At 42.5% G+C, this 18428-nt stretch overlaps 1 protein-coding gene across 6 annotated transcripts in view; it reads right to left on the minus strand.

Moving 5' to 3' along the window:
• The window catches only part of TARBP1 (tRNA guanosine 2 -O-methyltransferase TARBP1), a 70299-nt gene that overhangs the window by 29317 nt on the left and 22554 nt on the right, over positions 1-18428 (minus strand). For 4 of the 6 annotated variants that reach the window (XR_002138649.3, XR_012490748.2, XM_019746981.3 and 1 more), the window contains exons 11-14: positions 12968-13067; positions 11846-12018; positions 5189-5286; positions 1806-1967 (exon numbers count right to left, since the gene is read on the minus strand). Coding sequence is in view for 4 of the 6 variants with exons in the window: in XM_019746981.3 (XP_019602540.3) it covers positions 1806-1967; positions 5189-5286; positions 11846-12018; positions 12968-13067 (533 nt within the window). In the remaining 2 variants the exon portion in view is untranslated. The remainder of the gene's footprint in view (positions 1-1805; positions 1968-5188; positions 5287-11845; positions 12019-12967; positions 13068-18428) is intronic. The other 2 variants (XM_019746982.3, XM_019746984.3) reach the window with 2 other exon arrangements.

Below are 18428 nucleotides of genomic sequence, written 5' to 3' on the forward strand. Positions count from 1 at the left end.
ACGGCTCCCAGTACATACAATAGTAACTCCTTCAATCGGCCGTATGCTGCTTTTGGAGGTGACACAGCACAGCCCTTGAGAGCCAGACCCAGGCACCACATGACCTCAGTCTGCATCCTGCTCTGCACTTGGGCCACTGGGATGAGGACACACTGCACCTTAGCGTTGGCGTCTGTGAAATGGGCAGTCACAGACTCTCCTTCACAGGGTTACTGTGAAGATTAAACAATAGGGTATTTCATGGAAAGCACTTGAAACTCTACATGTAGGAGCACAAAGGAGGAAAGCAAGACAGTCTGGCTTCGTACTTAGAAAGTCACATTTCCAACCAAGAAGCCAGGAGGGCAGGCAGGCACTCAGACACACAAAACAGCTGCACCGAAGAGACTCTGGTCTCCCAGGGACTGCCACCCAGTGACATCTCCACCAGAAAGGTGCTTTCTACTCCTGACGCCATACCTGCCCTCACACCCCTAAAATACGTATCTCTACAAGCAAATTTTACATAGCAACACTGCCAACATATGAAATAAAATTGAGTGTTACTTTTGAGGCAGTATGCTCCCTGCTAACGAACCTAAATGTAACTCAGTGATAAAGAAAGCAAGCCAGTCTAAGAATTACTGTGGTGTGGTTCATGGTTTTGGCCTACATTCAAAACTCACAATGTCCTTTCATATCACTAATAGACTAATTTGTACTAGACAGGACACTGAATTATTAATCAGTCCTCCATCATTTTTTAGGACAGTTCTTGAAAACTACTTTAAAAATTAGGTTATTAAAGCAATCAAGTAAGTTCACTGTTTTAATTAGCAACCTGGACTAAACTATGATTCAGCTCAACTTTGTTAGACACTTTCCATGTGTTAAGTTAAAACAGCTAACACTTATTAAGGACTTTCTATGTGCCCGGCACTGTTCTAACATGAGCTTGTTTTACTTCTCACATCAGCCCTATAGCTCTCATTTTGCAGGTGCAGTATATGAGGCACAGACAGGTTATGTAACTTCCTGAAGGTCACACAGCTAGCAAGGGTAAAGCCAGGATTCACAGCCAGGAAGTACAAACTCCAAAGCCTGTGCTCATAACCACAACGCCTTATTATATCATGTAAGAAATGCCTCCAGGTACTGAAATCTAGTGGAGAAGACATATACATAAATCACTCCAAAAACATGTAGATGGAAACAAACACTATACTGGAGGCATAAAGAGCAGTAGGGAAATGAAGGAATGAATGAGACACTGGTCCAAGAAGGCCTCCAAAAAAGTGTGATTTGAGTTGGGCCGTAAAGAACAGACTAGGTACTAACAAGTGTATATGGGGGGGAGGGCATTCTCGGTGGGAGGACCAGGCAGGATGAAAGCCAACATAGGGAAGGCTAGGACATGTGTTTGTGCCCGGCGAAACTCTACGTGATGGCCTAGAGTGACAGCAGCACACAGGAAAGGCAGTGGATAACTAAGTTAGAAAATGCGGACAAAAGCCAGGCCTGGAGGGCTCTGGACAGGAGACTGATGACTTTGGATTTGGACGCATTCAAGTGCTGCTTGCCGGTATATGAGCACGAGACCTAGTGCAGACCCAGTGTGTGCTACGCGCCTTTAAGACTGAAGCGCCACATACCTAACAACAGGAGCCCCACTCTTCGTCAAATACTATGAACACAGGAGACTATTTTAAAAGTTAGATTTCAGCAGATGCGTGTGATATCAAAGTACCGCATAATAATCAGAAGTGTCCCATGTGAGCCTTACTCAACTTAACGATTAATACAAGCCCTGAAGCACAAAGGGTCACCTGTCCACTGTCCATGTCTTGAAGATGCCGAACGGACGTGTTTTTCAAAGGAGAAAGAACTCTCCAGATGGGGTTACCGCTCTTCCACCCCACCTTCAGATGGAGTTGTGTAAGCTCAGTTAGGACCTTCAGGTATAAATGGCAACGATCCAGGTCTGAAACCTAAAGACGACAGATAACAAGACACTCAACAAGCAGGGTCTGTGATTTTCACAAAACTACAGGAGTTCAGGCAGGAAATAAATTAGTTTATTTAAGTGTACCAAAACGAGACTGATGAGAGAAAAAGTCATTTCCCAGAAGCCGTCCGCGCTCTCCCCATGCAGAGCGAGGACCTCTGGGTGCCCACACTGACTGCCGTCCGCAGACCACATGGACTCTGCTCCCACCTGGGTCATGAGACCCCAGCGGGCAGGAACTATGTTCTCCAATTCTTGCACCCAGGGTTAACACATCACACATAATATCCATTAGAGTAATTACCACTTCCTCTGTTTCAGGCGGGTTGTAATACTCCGATCTCACAAGGAAGGTGACTTTACCACATTCCTAAGACGACGACGAAGTCTCCGAGAGGTTAAATAACTCACCCAGCAGCTCAGAGCCAGCGAGGACGGACAGTGAAACGCGGGTCTATTGGACTTGCAAACTCCAGCACAGTCCAGTTCTACCACTCAGCTCTGTGACCTATACCACCCAAGCTACCACTCAGCTCTGTGACCTACGCCACGCTCCCTAAGCTCTATAGGCCTCAGATTCCTTATCCACACAGCGGGGAGGGTAATGTCTCTCCACCACAGGGGTTTGGAAAGAATGAAGTGAGAGAAAGTAGGCTGAATGGACTGGCAGCGAGTGGCTACTATCAGGCTTGTTATCATTACTGTACCAATTACTATACCCTCAGAGGCCTTCTATGCCACACAGGAAGCACACACTGCATTAATTTAATCAGTTTTACTGAGCATCACTACATGCCACTTTGCCAAGTGCCAGGACAGCACAGGGAGAAGGTGACAACTGCAGGACCTGGTGATGGATTGTACACGGGCTGAGAGTAAGGCATAAGGTGCCAGGGGGATCCTCAGGTTTGAGCTTGAGAAATGGCTTGGAAGGGGAACCCAGAGAAGCTCCTGCAGGATGATAAGGGGCAGTTCTGAGTGAGTACCTGATGTAAGAAACTCAACTCCAAGTTGTCAAGAGCAGTTGACTGAATGAGCATGAAGCTCAGGCGCAGTCTGGGGTGGGCACAGAGACAGAAGGGTCCTTGGCATAACTGAAGCTGGGGAACGCAGAAGAGATCACCGAAACAGGAGAGAATGAGAAACAGGCCGGGCCCAGCTTGAAGCTCTTACTTTCAGGCGACATAGTAGAGGATGGACATTCAGAGGAAAAGCAGGAGTAATGGCAAGACAGGTGGGGAAGCACCAGGAGAGGACAATGTCACAGAAGCTCCCGAGGGCAGTGTTTCAAGGGGAGTGGTCAGCAGCGTCCCATGGGGCCAAGGAGTGGAGGAAAGAATGGTTTGAAAAGTACCCGTTAGATTACGACAAGGTAGTCACTGACAGCTTGAGAGCCAGCCATCTGCGTCCTGACAGGTGGAAACCAGGTGAGAGTGGGGAGGAGTCCTCACAGATTCGCTCGCAGGGGCGTAGGGGGCCTGAGGGAACATGGAATTGAGAGTTCTTTTAAGGTGAGGGGCTCTGAAAGCTGTTTCAATGCTCATGGAAAGAATTCAGGAGAAAAGGAGAGGTTGACAATACAAGACAGAGAGAGGACAATCAATAGTGTGAAGACCCTCAGAAAATGGAAGAAGATCAGCCCCAGACTCCTGACTCTGCTGTAACAGGAAGATTCAGGCAGCGCACAAGTGTACAGACATTGAGGCGATTCCAATCTGATGGCCTCTATTTCCTCCGTGAAGTAAACTGAGGCCACGGTGCCCTGGAGCCACGAGCACTGCGATGATGGATCACCTCTCCCCAACTCATGCTGGAGGCTTGAAACCAGCCATCGAAACAGGCACACCACAGACCGGGGCTTTCTTCCCCAACAGCCGGTTGTTAAACACTGACCGTCACGCCATTCAGGTGAGGGAAAGTAGGAGAAGATACTATTAAACTCTAAACCTACCCAACAAATGTACTTCATCGGGAATTCTAGTACCTGATTTATTAAAGAGTGAATTTTTCAAAATAATTTCAAACTACCATATACCGAGTGTACTTTTGAAAACCTGTGCATCTAAAAGATAAAATCACATTAACCTTTCCCTTTTTAAAGCTATTTTTAGCTTCAAATTCCAAACAAACAAAAACACTTACATAATGGGTACATGGAGGGTCATTATACTTCTTTGGTGTATGTTTGAAAACTTCCATAACCGAAAGGTAAAATAATACTGATGATAATAAAGTGATATTGGACCAAAACAAACAAAAAAGTTACTTCTTTATTAAATGCCTTCTTGGAAATTTAGGTGTAGGAAAACTGATGTTAACAATTGCTTAAGAAGAAGAAAGCTAAAGATAACTACTCCCCACTCCAGAGGAGTTATATATACTTTATATTTCCTTGCTTTTCCATCATAAGTATTCCCTTCTCAAGTATTTTAGTATAAAACTTGTCTTTTTATATTTTTACATCTGCTTACCAGCTATCAAATAAATGTACTTAACTGGGTAGTCTAATAAAAGTTGTTAAAATAATTATATATCCTTACTTTATTGACAATCTAGTTGCTTCAACATTTGTTCCTAGGGATTTCAACCAAAAAAAAATTTAAAAATGAGAATAGGCATTCCTATATGAATTGGTATTTTCAAAGTATTCTTGAAAAAAGGGGGAAAACTGATTAATTTTTTTTCAGATGTCCCAGAAATCTAGAATAGATTATGTGACGAGTGGTCCCAAAGAAAATAAATACATTCACAGAGCATTCTCTTATCTCAGACCTCTTGTTCCCAACCCTAGCTACATTTCAGAATCACTTCTGGAGCTTGAAAAGTATGTATGTAGTGATCCTGGTCCCATCCCAAACCTGCCAAACCACAGTCTCTGGAAACTGGGACCAAATATGCATCTGTATGTCAAGTATGTCAAATATGTTACACCACCTGAAACTCTAAACCCTAAGAAGATGTATGGTCTCCACTTTGCAGATGAGAAAACTGAGGCTCAGAAAAGCTACCTAACTTTCCCAAGGTCACAGTTATTACACAGATGGAATTGGAACTAGGTAACTCCAAAGCTTATATTGTTTCTGCTTCTTAAGGCTGCTTCTTAAGAAAGTAATTTTCTTTTCAATTTAACACAGCGCCTGCCAGTCAGTAATCACTCCAACATTGATTAAAAGAATGAAAAGTTACTCCAATATGAATACTTACACTACTTAGTTCATTCATAGTAAATCTTCTGAGGATAAAGTCAGAGATGCTCTCTGTAGCAGACATGACAAAGTTCTGAAGCAGGGTAAACACCTCATCTACACGGGGGAAAAAAAGTGCAATTAAAATAACAGAAATAAGTTATTTGGTACAAAACATACTAGATAGCATAGCAGTAATACAACTACGACAAGCACACGCGTGCCTCACCAAAAAAGGATCCCAATAATGTAACAGTCATTCATACCACGGAGAAATCTATAATTCATGTTAAAAATCATTGAGCAGTTCTAGATGAGCTGGAACAGGGACACACCACCGTCTCTCAGTGAATGCAGGTCCCAGATCCAGACAGAATATTTGAAGCAGCTATTTGTAGACTCTGAGAGGTAAAAAAGTAGCAGACGGATTCAGAAAGAAGTAACATAGAACAGCAGTGAAAAGACTCTAGACTGGAACCAGATGCAGGAGCGTTAAGAAAGTGGGCAGTAGAATGCACCCCAACTTTCTGGTCAGAGAATGAAAAGGAGAACCCCAAGGAAGCAGACAGTGAGCCCTTAGAAGAGTCCACAGAGGGAGGCACCCAGGAAAGTGGTCCCAGAAAGTGGTTTGTGACACCTGGGCCCACCCTGAACTTTTCTGCATGGATCAGATACTAACCAGCAAACCAAAGGGCTGAACTAACAAAGACAGCTGCCCAAGTCCAGAATGGCCCCTGCATGGAACACGTGGCACAGGTCAAGACAGCACTGCAAAGGATCTGAAAACCAAACTGACAGTGGAACCAGCACCCACAGAAGCTGGGATGGAATTGAGGCCTAACCCTCACGAGGCTGACTGCGTCCTGAAAAAAATACGAACATTCTGCACAGGACTTAAACAAGATCCAGAGTCTCATAACGTAATATTCAAGATATCTGGGATGCAACCCAAAACAACCAGACATGTGATACATCAGGAAATTCCTAGGAAAAGACAATCTACAAAAAACAACACTGAGATGACACTGATGTCAGAATAATCCAACAAATACTTTAAAACAACTGTTATAAAAATGCTTCAACAGTCAATCAGAACACTCTTGAACAAATGGAATAGAAAATCTCAGCAAAGAAATAAAATATACACACAAAAACCAAATAGAAATTTTACAACTGAGAAGTATTAAAAACTGAAATAAAAATAACTCACTGGATGGGCTCAATCACAGAAAGGAGATGCAAAAGAAGAGTCAGTAAACTTGAAAACTGATCAGTAAAATATGCATTCTGACTAACAGAGTAAAAAGAGGGATTGAAAAAATTAACAGAGCCTCAGAGACCTGTAGGATAATAATAAAGATCTAATATACATGTCATGAGAGTCCCAGAAGAAGAAAAAAACTCATGCTGAAAAAAATATTTGAATTAAAAAAATGGCTGAAAACTTTCCAAATTTGGTAAAAGGTATAAACCTACATATTCAAGAAGTTCAGGGAACTTAAAAATGAATAAGCCCAAAGAAAGTCATGCCCACATTATAACCAAACTGCTAAAAACAAAAGACAAAGAAACACTCTCAAAAAAAGAGAAAACAACACATCACCCTGGGGAAGAACAGTCGGAATTGCTCCAGTTCTAATGAGAAAGCACGGGGGCCAGAAGCAGACAACATTTTTGAATTGCTGAAGGAAAAGATCTATCAAACCAGAATTTTATATCCAGCAACAAATATTCTTCAGTGAAGAAGGTGAACTGAAGACATTCTCAGATGAAGAAAAACTAAGAGAATTCACTGCCAACAAACCTGTTCAAAAAAATGCTAAAAGGTGTTTTTCAAACAAAACAGATATGATGACGTAGGGAAATATGGGAAAGTGGAATGAAAGAAAAGCAAATGGAATGGTCAATATCTAGGTAAATGTCATAGGCTCTTCTCTTGAGTTAAAATTTGCTTGATGGTTCAAAGCAAAACATATAAACTGTCTGGGCTAAGGCAGAGGGGCACCAGGGACATATGGGGAAAGACTGAGTTGTGTGGCTGCAGGGAGAGAGCTAGAGGGACAGCCCCCATCATCACTCCATGGAGTGATAGGTGTAGGCTACAAGAGGGCGCCATCTTTCCTGTGGTGAACCAACACCCACAGGGACAAATCTAAGACCACATTGGTCTGGTAAAATCTGAGCATGCACCACTTTAGTGACTCCCTTGAACCCTACCTCGCCCAGCTAGTGTGGCCTCACCCTGGGCATTCTCAGCTCCTGGGCAGCTAGCCCAACCCTGAAAGCTGTGAGAGGCTTGTACAGCAGCCTGGGAAACTTTCAGTGGTGGGCGGTCAGCCCCAGCTCATGCTGCAGCCTTTCTTGGGTGGCTCTCAGAGGTCTGTGGGCCCAAAGCGAGTGGTAGCTGGCCTCGGTGTTCTCAGGGCATTTCACACAGTGGCCACAGGCTCAACACTGGCACAAGAACTGAATCTGCATTAACTTTGTAAAACCCACTGGCCATACTCCGTGACTCCCTGAGACCCCTCCTCCCCCCCCCCCCAATGACTCGGGCCTCACCACTGGGAGCACTGTCAACACCAGGTCACCCAGCCCAGCCCATGCACCTAAGGAGGCTCTTCAGTGGCTGAGACTTATGGGCAGGCAGTAGGTGGCAACAGACATAGGGGGGCCTGGGGCCGTTTGCTAAGCTGTCCCAGGCCCGATACTGGTGGCATCCAGCCTCAGTTTATAGGAAGGCCACCCCTACTTGCCTCCAGGTCCAACACAGGTAGTAACCAATTGCATACAGCTTTGTAGCTCCCACCAGGTAGCCCCGGGCCAGTCACAGGCAAGGCTGAAATTGGCCTGCATGGGAGCCCCTCCCCAGAGACACCAGAAACAACACACCCAGAGGCCAGCTTCAGACCACACCAGAGCACTACCTGGTTAGCCCCACAAGCAGTACACCCAAAAGGGGGTCTCAACAGGCACAAGAGCCCATGGGGGCAAATCCTCCTCTGAGGGGTCAGCCCCCACACAGCAGGTCATACACTGTGGGCATAGCCAATCCTCAGTCACCCTGGGAGTCAATCCCACCCACTGACATGCCAAAAACAATTAAGGCTCAACTACAATAGGAGAACACACACAACACACTCAAGGGACACTCCTGGAACACATGCATAGGAGATCAGGGAGACCGCGCCATTGGACCACACAAGACAGAAACTACATAAGGCCACCAGCAAAGACTGAGAGACACAGGAGATCTACCTAATACATAAGAGTAAACACAGAGTAGCAGCAAGAATAAGGAACAAAGAAACATGTCTCAAATAAAAGAACAGGAGAAACCTCCAGAAGTAGAACTAAATGAAATGGAGGCAACCAACCTACCACAGACAGAGTTTAAAACACTGGCTGTAAGAATGCTCAAGGAACTTAGTGAGAACTTCAGCAGAGACAGTAGGGACAAAAAGAGGACATAGAAATCATTAAAAAAGGACGAGTCAGAAATAAAGAATAACTGAAATGAAGACTGCACTAGAAAGAATCAATAGTAGATTAGATGAAGCAGAGGATCAAATCAGCAATTTAGAAGAAAGGCAGCAGAAAGCACCCAATCAGAACACAAAAATAATTTTAACAAAGCAGTAACAGGAAGATAACAAATGCCAACTCAGCAACTCGACCAGGCCCCCTGAACGGTATCTCGCACTTAAACTCTGGAGAACAGGACTCCTCATCTAAAACCTTCTCCAACTCCAGTCTTTCTAAGCTTAGTAAAAGGCAACTCCAACCTGTCCAACTTCTTCAAAAATCAAGTAACCCTGAGTATTCTCTTTTTCTCACAGCCCACATCGAAACCATCAGCAAATTCTGTTGACAGAACCATAAAAATATACCTCAAATTATAATACAATTCCAGTATTCATGACCAGTGCCTGGTAAAACCCAGGAACTTGTCTTCTGGCCTCGGTTTTTGTCCCCCTATGGCTTGCTGTCAACAGTACAGCCAGAGGGAGCTTTTTAAAATTAAGTCAGCTCTTATCACTCCTCAGCCCAAAACCCTCTAATAAAAGCCATCCCTTTAAAATGGCCCACGAAGTTCTACACAACAGTCACCCTTTGCCTCGCAAAATTCCAAATTCATCTGCGAGTACTCCTCACCTGGCTGCCTCCTCAGACAGCCAGCACTCGCCCTGGGGCTTCTCCACACGCCACCCCCTCTCCCAGGAAGACCTCCCTCCCTCAGCTCTTTAAGCCTTTGCTAAATGTTACCTCCACAGTGAGCCTTCCCGACCAACCTAACTAAATCTGTAGCCCTCAACCTCGACTCCCCAGCACTCCCTGTCCCACTTTCCCTGGCTTGTTTTTCCCATCGCACCTATCAAACTGCCATACTTTATATCATCACTGCTTGTCACCTCTCTTCCCACCCAGTCCAGCCGCACAGGAGAGTGTAAAAATCCCACAGGGCAGGGGTTTTGTCTCCTCTGTCATGACTAGATCCTTGTGCTTTGAAGCAGTGCTTGCCACAGATGCTGAGTGATGAATTCCCCAATACCAGATGGAAGGTTTTTCAGAGTCTCCTTCCATTAAGAGGTAAACATCTTCCAAAGGGGTATCAGCACAGAAAGTGTCACAGGTTAAATGGAGGAGGAGGGGAAAACACACCTAGCCATACTGCTTTCCTACATCTCACTTCCTTTCTCCTATGTGTCATTCCAGCTTTAACGGGCTTTTTAAGAAGGAAAATAAAATAAAACAAAAGCAATGGAAAAACGGAGGACAAAGAGGGAAGCCACTGCAGTTTGTACTCTCAAAAAGACGTAAAAAGCTGGGTGATAGGTGCATGGGGATTTATTATGGCATCTCAATTTTTTGTATCTTTAAAGATTTCTATAATAAAACATTGAAAATTAAATTTAAAAGACAATAAAGTCAGCGTTTTCCCAAATAGCAGTTCATTACCAGACCTCAATCATACACCAATAGTGAATATACCTAGATATTTCTGACTTTCCCATTATTTGTTCATTAACCCTTGTACAGTAATTAATTCCTAGACTATTTGCTCACTTATAAAATGGAAATAACTGTTTTCCTCTTCTCTCATCAAAGAAATCCTTTCAGGATTAAGACCTATTTGACGTGGATGAAATTTGATATGGTTTAGCAGTTACACAGAAGTCAACTGCTATCAAATAAACAGGTATTTCTTTGGTTCATACTAGGTAATAAGGGAATTCATACATTCTTCAGGTGAGAACATAAAATGTGTATACGACTCCTTGGAAAACCCATTTCCATTATCTTCTGAGCTCTGCACGCACTCCCCTAAGAACGGGAATAGGCCCTGGGACTCACACACGGGCCCAGGGGTCATGCAGGCAGGTGTCCACACAGCACTGCACGAAACAGCAATAACTAAACACAAGCCAATGCGCCACGACAGGAGAACGAGCACTGTGCTGCCATCACAATGCAACATTACAATAGGGGAAATGATGGTGTCTAAGACAGGGCAGGGTGAACCTTAGAAGCGTGTTAAGTGAAAGAAAGTCACAGAAGACGTCCTACAGTAAAGTAACATTTCTATAAAGTTCACAAGCAAGAAAATGAGACAGCATATTGTTGAGGTTTATCTATAAATGCGGTAAAACCATTTTTTAAAGTGCACCCAAGTGATAAAGATAAAAGTCAAAATCAGGAGGCAAAAGGAGGGGAGAGAGGACTTCAGGTAACTTCGTTCTTTGATTGGGCGGTAAGTTCACAGGCGCTTGTTTTGCACCGTGACATACATAACCTCCTGTGCAATCAAAATCACAAGTTTTCTAAAAGGTACTCGTGACCCAGCCCTGCACTTGAAAGCGCTGAGCCTAGTAAAGCAGTCAAGACATCGAATAAATCCAAATTTATGCCCTTAAGGAGTTAAAAATCTTATAAAAAGTCACTGTTATGTGTACAGCATTTGGTTCTACTATTATCAAAAATATCAGAAGCTGGAAACTAGCTTTAATATTCTGCAAGCATATATTAAAATTCTACCTTATCAATACTATCCTCAGGTTTAACTAAATACCAATATTTTCTTTTAACTTTAATTTCTACAATTCCAAATGAAACTGGTCAGAAAAGATTGGGAATCAAGGTTTACCAACCAACATTCTCATCTCTCATGTCCACTGGGTTTGCAACTGTTTCACAGACATCTTAGTTTAAGGAGGAAGAAAGCGCTCAATGCTTCTGTCTACTACCATAATACTTTCTGTATGAAGTATTTTCTACTTAAAAGGTGCTTAAAGATTAACATTTAAAAATAATTATAAAATTGCTGCCACTCTCATGCTGTAACTTACTTTCTGCAACATCTAGCCTCATGGTGCTAAGAAATGGATCTTGCTTAAACATATGAAATAGTGATCATTTTCAACGGTCTAGAAATCAATGAGAAGCATAAATTAAAGCAATAAAAGCAAATGAAATTATATTCTAAACTCAATAGTAACCAACAGACATAAACACTAGAACATCAGCTCGGTGAGGGCAGAGGGTGTGCTGCTGCCCTGCTGTGTCCCCAGTGCCACCAAGAGCTACTCAGTAAATATCAGCTGAATGCACGGAATTTCCTTTCATTCTAAATACCAACAATATACCAAGTAAGATACGCATAGAAACTATTTATCCTCACCATCTTGGGTACTGGAACCTTTGAACAAGCAAGTGTGCAATAACTTCAACAGCAGCTGGAGGCATCTGTCAGTTTTCAGCAAGGGCATGTAGGCATTTGTACCCAACTTCATAAGGGCATCCAGAAGAGGATCTAAGAATATCCTCAGTACATTCTGTGTTATCCGCTTTTCACTAGATATTAAAAGACATGCCCAAATCAAGCACTTCAAAAGCATAAAGAAATTATTTCCCACCTATAATTTGTGGAATTGGTTAACTAATGGATGCAATTCGACATAACCACTCTCACGACGACCCAAACACCTGGCACCTATAGGACTGAGCTTTCACTCCAACCTTCTCGCTAACCATTAGGTCTGCACCTTCTCGGAGAGGGTAGCAATTCGCTGGCACGAAAGCACAGGAAGAACATACTGTGTCAGCTCCAGGCACCACTGTGAAGGAAACCCTACGTCCTACTGATCTGCAAGTTAAAATACTGATACTTTGCTTCCATAATTCAAAATAAAAACAAATGCTAGTCAAGGAGATGAGACATGTCAACAACAAAAAATGCAAAGAATTAAGGATTTATGAAAAACTGTTATAACCAATGTTAGTACTAAAAGTTTGTCTAGAAAAGAGATTTGATGAAACCAAATTAACTGCATACCATGCAAGTGCACTACCTACTGAAGCTGCTTTTGGCAGCAACTATAATCTGAGAGAACTGATCTGATCACATTCGCAAAATATCAATGAGTTTGTTTTATCTTTTTCCTTTCTTTTCATTATACACTTTACCAAGGGGTCAAATCCAGTAAATTTCTTTACCTAATCTTATGCTAGTATCTTACAACACATTCTTCTAATATTCTTCTATAAAACCAGTGATTACTGTATATAGTTTTTTAAAACTTCTCTAACAGTTTAACTTACCAACCTAAAAGGAATAATAAACCCTTATTACTATTAATTTATTGTTCACTTTAAACATGTCTTTAATACATTGCCAATGTTCTCATTCTCTCCTTTAATACACTGTGGTCAACTCCATGCCAGCCATGGAAAGTCTGAATACGCACCATAAATCTGGGTAGCTGTTTTTAAAAGCTTTGCTTACAAGTTCAGAAGCGCTCACCTGTATTGGCTCTTCGTTCCTTCCACGTCTACAGCCAGCAAGACCATCAGAGCAACAAGTCCGGCCTCCGACCAGTCAGGCATATCGCACTTTTCTTCTGCTGAGATAGCAGCAGTTTAGTTTGCAAAGCATTCACAAAACCTTCCAACATGAAGCTTCAAAAGCAAAGCAGCTAAATGATTGTCTTACCAATATGACATGATTACAGAAATACAGCTGACATGAAATGGCTCATGGTTACCCTCACTGAATAGAGGTAAAACACACGTTGACATGCTTAGCACATGCCAGGCCCTGCCCTCGCTGTGCAGACACGGTGGTTCCTGTGCTCACGGAATTCGCAGAGCAGGACGGGAGAAAAGCACTCCCCAAACACACGAAAGAATGTAAAATGCTAACTGTAGTGGGTGCTGTAATGGTGCTAGCAGAGTATACACTAGAAGGATGTGCCTCGTCCGGGAGTAAGAGAAGGTCATGCTGCAGAAACGGCAGTTGGACTAAGAGGCTGAGACAGAAATGACAGTTGGAGGGAGACAAGACTCCCCGGCAGTGGAGCAAACCAGGGGCCATCTGGCGGAAGGGAGTGTGCCTCCTTCCAGGAAACGAAAGGGTGCCCGCAGCTGGGCACACAGGGGAGGGATGACAAAGACGAAGGCACAGAAACAAGCGGAGAGACCCGGTGCTCTGTGGGCCATGTGAAGGGTTTCTTCTTTACCCTGACGAGGAAGCCGCTGAAGGTTCACATGAGGGCACAGGCATACCTTCCTCTACTGCGCTTTGCAGATACCACCGGTTTTACAAATGCAGGGTTTGGGTTTGTGGCAACCCTGCATCGAGCAAGGCTATCGGCACCATTTTCCAACAGCATTTGCTCCTTTGTGTCTGTGTCACATTTGGGCAATTCTCGAAACATTGCAAACTCTTTCATGATCACTGTACTTGTTCTGGTGGTCTGTGCTTAGTGATCTCAGTGGTACTATTGAAATTGTCCCGGGGCACCACTCCCACTCCCACGTAAGACGGCAAACTTAATCCTAAACGTCGTGTGTTCTGGCTGCTCCACTAACCGGCCGTGCCCTCATTTCTCTCCCTCTCCTCTGCCTCCCTATTCGCTGAGATACAACAATATTGACATTAGGCCAATTACTAACTCTACCGTGCTCAAGTGAAAGGAAGAGTCACATGTGTCCCACTTTAAATCAAAACCAGAAATGATGAAGCGTAGTGAGGAAGGCATGTTGAAAGCTGAGATAGGCCAAAAGCTATCTCAGGCACCAAACAGATAGGCTATCTCAGATCGGCCAAAAGCTAGGTCTCTGGCACCAAACAGTTAGCCAACCTGTGAATGCAAAGGAACAGTTCTTGAAGGAAATTAAAAGTGCTACTCCAGCGAACACACAAATGATAAGAAAGAGAAACAGCCTTATTTTTGACATGGAGAAAAGTTTCAGTGGTCTGGATAGAAGACCAAACCAGCCATAACATTCCCTTCAGCCAAAGTCTAATCCACAGCAAGGCTGTAACTCTCTTCAATTCTGCGAAGGCTTGAGAGGTGAGGAAGCTGCAGAAGTAAAGTTTGAAGTTGGCAGGGCTTGGTTCATGAAGTTTCAGGAAAGAAGCCATCTCCCTAACATTAAAATCCAAGGTGAAGCAGCAAGTGCTGATGTAAAAGCTGCAGCAAGTTCTCCAGAAGATCTAGTTAAGATTAATGAAGTAGCCATACTCTAAACAGCAGATTTTCAATGTAGAGGAAACAGACTCATATTGGAAGAAGATGCCATCTAGAACTTTCACAACGAGAGAGGAGAGTCAGTGCCCGGATTCAAACTTTCGAAGGACGGCTGACTCTCCTTAGGGGCACATGCAGGTGACTTTACGTGGAAGCCAATGCTCACTTATCATTCAGAAAATCCTAGGGCCTTAAGAATTATGTCAGATCTGCTCTGCCTGTGCTCTATACATGGAACAGCGAAACCTGGATGGCAGCATATCTATCTGCAGCATGGTTTAAACATTTGAAGCCCACTGTTGAGACCTACTGCTCAGAAACAAAAAAAAATCCTTTCAAAATATTCCTGCTCATTGACAATGCACCTGGTCACCCAAGAGCTCTGGTGGAGATGTACAATGAGATTAATGTTGTTTTCATGCTGCTGACACAAATCCATCTCCAGCCCAGGGATCAAGAGTAATTTTTATTTTTAAGTCTTAGTACTTAAGAAATACACTTCATTAGGCTACAGCCACCATAGATAGTGATTCCTCTGATGGATCTGAGCAAAGCGAATTGAAAACCTTCTGGGAAGGGCTCACCATTCTCGATGCCATTAAGAACATTCATGATTCATGGGAGGAGATCAAAATGTCAACATTCCCAGGAATTTGGAAGACGTGGATTCCAACCCTCATGGATGACTTTGTGGGGTTCACGACTTCAGTGGAGGAAGTCAGTGCAGATGTGGTGGAAACAGCAGGAGAACTAGAACGAGAAGTGGAGCCTGAAGATGTGACTGAATTGCTGCATCTCATGATAAAACTTTCATGGATGAGGAGATGCCTCTTACAGATAAGCAAAGGAAGTGGTTTCCTGAGATGCAATGTACTGGTGAAGATGCAGTAAAGACTGTTGAAGTGACAACAAGGGATTGAGAATATCACATAAACTTAGTTGATAAAGGAGAGGCAGGGTTTGAGAGGATTGCCCCCAAATTTGAAAGAAGTCCTACAGTGGGTAAAATGCTATCAAACAGCATCACATGCTACAGAGAAACTGTTCATGAAAGGAAGAGTCAATCGATACGGCAAAATTCATTGTTGTATTTTAAGAAATTGCCACAGCCACCCCAACCTTCAGCAGCCACTGCCCATCAATCAGCAGCCATCGAAATCCAGGTAAGACCCTCCACCAGCAGAAAGATTAGGCAGGTCTCACTGAAGGCTCAGATGACAGTCAGCATTTTATCAAAATATTTTCTAATTAAGGTGTGCACATTTTTTTGACATATGCTATCGCACACTTAATAGACTATAGTACAGTGTAAACATAACTTCTGTATGCACCAGGAAACAAAAAGATTCATGTGACTCGCTTTATTGCGATACTTTCTTTATTGCAGGGGTCTGGACCAAACCCACCCTACCTCCACCGTATGCCTGTATACAAAGAAAGAGAAATTTGTAAGATCGAAACTTGTATTTCAAAAAGATTTCTCTCTAGATACAATGTGGAAAAGAGATTTCAGGGGAAGCAAGAGTAGATGCAAGGTGACTGGTGAAGGTGCAAGTCTAGTATTTCAGCTAAAAGAAGAGCATTCCCTGAAATGGAACCAGATGAGGCGCTGGTGCCCCAGACCAGTGTTTGAATCCCAGCCCAACTGTTCATTAGTTGTAGGACCTTTGACAGTCAATTAACCTCTCAGAAAGTTTAAGGCATCTTCTATGAAATCAAAGTGATAAAACCTATGGCTTTCCTTGGGTTTATTATAAAAATTAAACAATATATGCAAAGTTCCTAGAACAATCTTTGGAAAAGAGAACTTGGTTAACTAATAACATTAATATTTTTTATCTCTGAAAGCCAGTTATATGAAAGTAAGTCATAGGTAGATTTCCTTATCACTCACGGTATATTACTATAGTAAGATTATACACTTCACCTCAACTCCCAAGAAAGATTTAGGTAAAGGATCTAGTTTTCCAGCCCAGTGATTCAAATACTTAAAACATTTAAAAATATTCTAATATATTTTAGAAGTGATTTAATATATTTTGATAGAAATTTATCAGAATAGTACAGGAGACCGAGAATATTAAAAATATATACTTGCATGTAGTTAATTCAGTTTAAAAATAAAAGGATAAACTTTACTACACATTATTTTTTAATGCTATAAATGCTATTTGCTTGCCATCAATAAGAAATCTGCTTGTATTTTAAAAATCTAAATGTTGATACTATTCAAAAAAAATTTAGATTAAATTTATGTTATAAAGATGAATTATTGAAAGTTCTCTGAAACATTTTTACTTACATTAATACTTTATATCCCACATTTAAAAATTCATTCATAAATGAAGACTGAAATGAAATACCATTACACTATTCAGTTCCCTGTATTCTCTAGCAATCATATAATCAAGATTCCTTTTGACCTCATGGCAGGGGTGGGGATGTGTTTGAGAATGAATTGTTTGTCATCCCAATGCAACTTCAGCATCTTCTCCACTCATAGACCACATGAGCCAGAAGCCTTTGGGTTTCAATCCCACACACTCGGGTTTGGCGAGCACACATGTTGGGGTCTTCAAAGTGGCTAAGCAGATCGTTCCCACTTGCCTCCAGCAAAGCACCAATTGCAAAGTTATAGAAGCACAGATGCTTTTTGAAATCCTAAGCAACTTTTCACCTTGGCTACTGAAACGGAAGGCGATAAATCAGAAGCTTGGTGGATTTTTACTGACTGTTACCTGATTTTAAGGAGTGTCACAGCACCAAGCCAGTAATAATCCAGGGCCTGACTCTCCAGTGAAGGACACAGTCTGGCAGGGGTCTTTGTCATAGCTGCTTCCTACATATTCTTTCTGATGGACTGCCTGATTTATTTCTGCAAATACACGTCACTGTGGTTCCTCTTAGACTTCCAAGCCCTGGTAAGCCTTTCCTGCTGTTTCTAAACATTGTTCCACTTTCTGTAAGTCAGAAAGCCTGCTTGGAAAGCTCTTCACCATTTTTGTTTGTTGATGTTGGTTTTGTGTGGTTTTCATTATTGTTGCTTTGTTGTTTTATATACCACAGATGTATATATATGTAGATACTATACACCTATCTCATATCCATCCTCTCTTACCATTCCCATCCCAGTCCATGCCATAGACAGACAGACAGACAGACAAACAGAGGGATGCCTATCTACCTCAGTACATCCAAGCCTTATGGGATATGCTTTCCCGCTTTTCACTTTCATATCTATTCACTCATTGGGTGTCACCCCATCAGGTGACCTCCCCTGTTCTGGATAGGTACTGCTCACAAAGGTTCCCCATCCCAGTGCGTACGTCCTTCAGGCGTTGTGCCAGGACTATCTGCTTACTCATCATCTCCCTTGCTAGATTATGCTCTCTCTGAGGGCAGGAGATGTATTTTTTACCTCTGTAACCCCCATGCCTGACACTCAGAAAACACATGATATATGTTTGCTGAATAAATAGTGTAAAATCTACCTATGCTGTCAAAACCCAAAGAAAAGGCTATTGAAAGTATGTTTTGGCTGACAAGTCTTTCTGTAAAAACAAATTTGAATACTGCACATATTTTATGCTCAAAAACTCAACTAAATAGGGTTTGTTTTGGAATTCAGTAAGTTATTCTGAACAAAAGCCCAGTAACTGGTAACTAAACTAAAATTTTATAAAGGCACTTAGCCAAGGATATTAAAAGTCAAAATATTAAAAACACATACAC

This window comes from Rhinolophus sinicus, chromosome 6 (genome assembly GCF_057876585.1).
Source record: "Rhinolophus sinicus isolate RSI-liver-muscle chromosome 6, RSI-T2T, whole genome shotgun sequence".
Classification (NCBI taxonomy): Eukaryota; Metazoa; Chordata; class Mammalia; order Chiroptera; family Rhinolophidae; genus Rhinolophus; species Rhinolophus sinicus.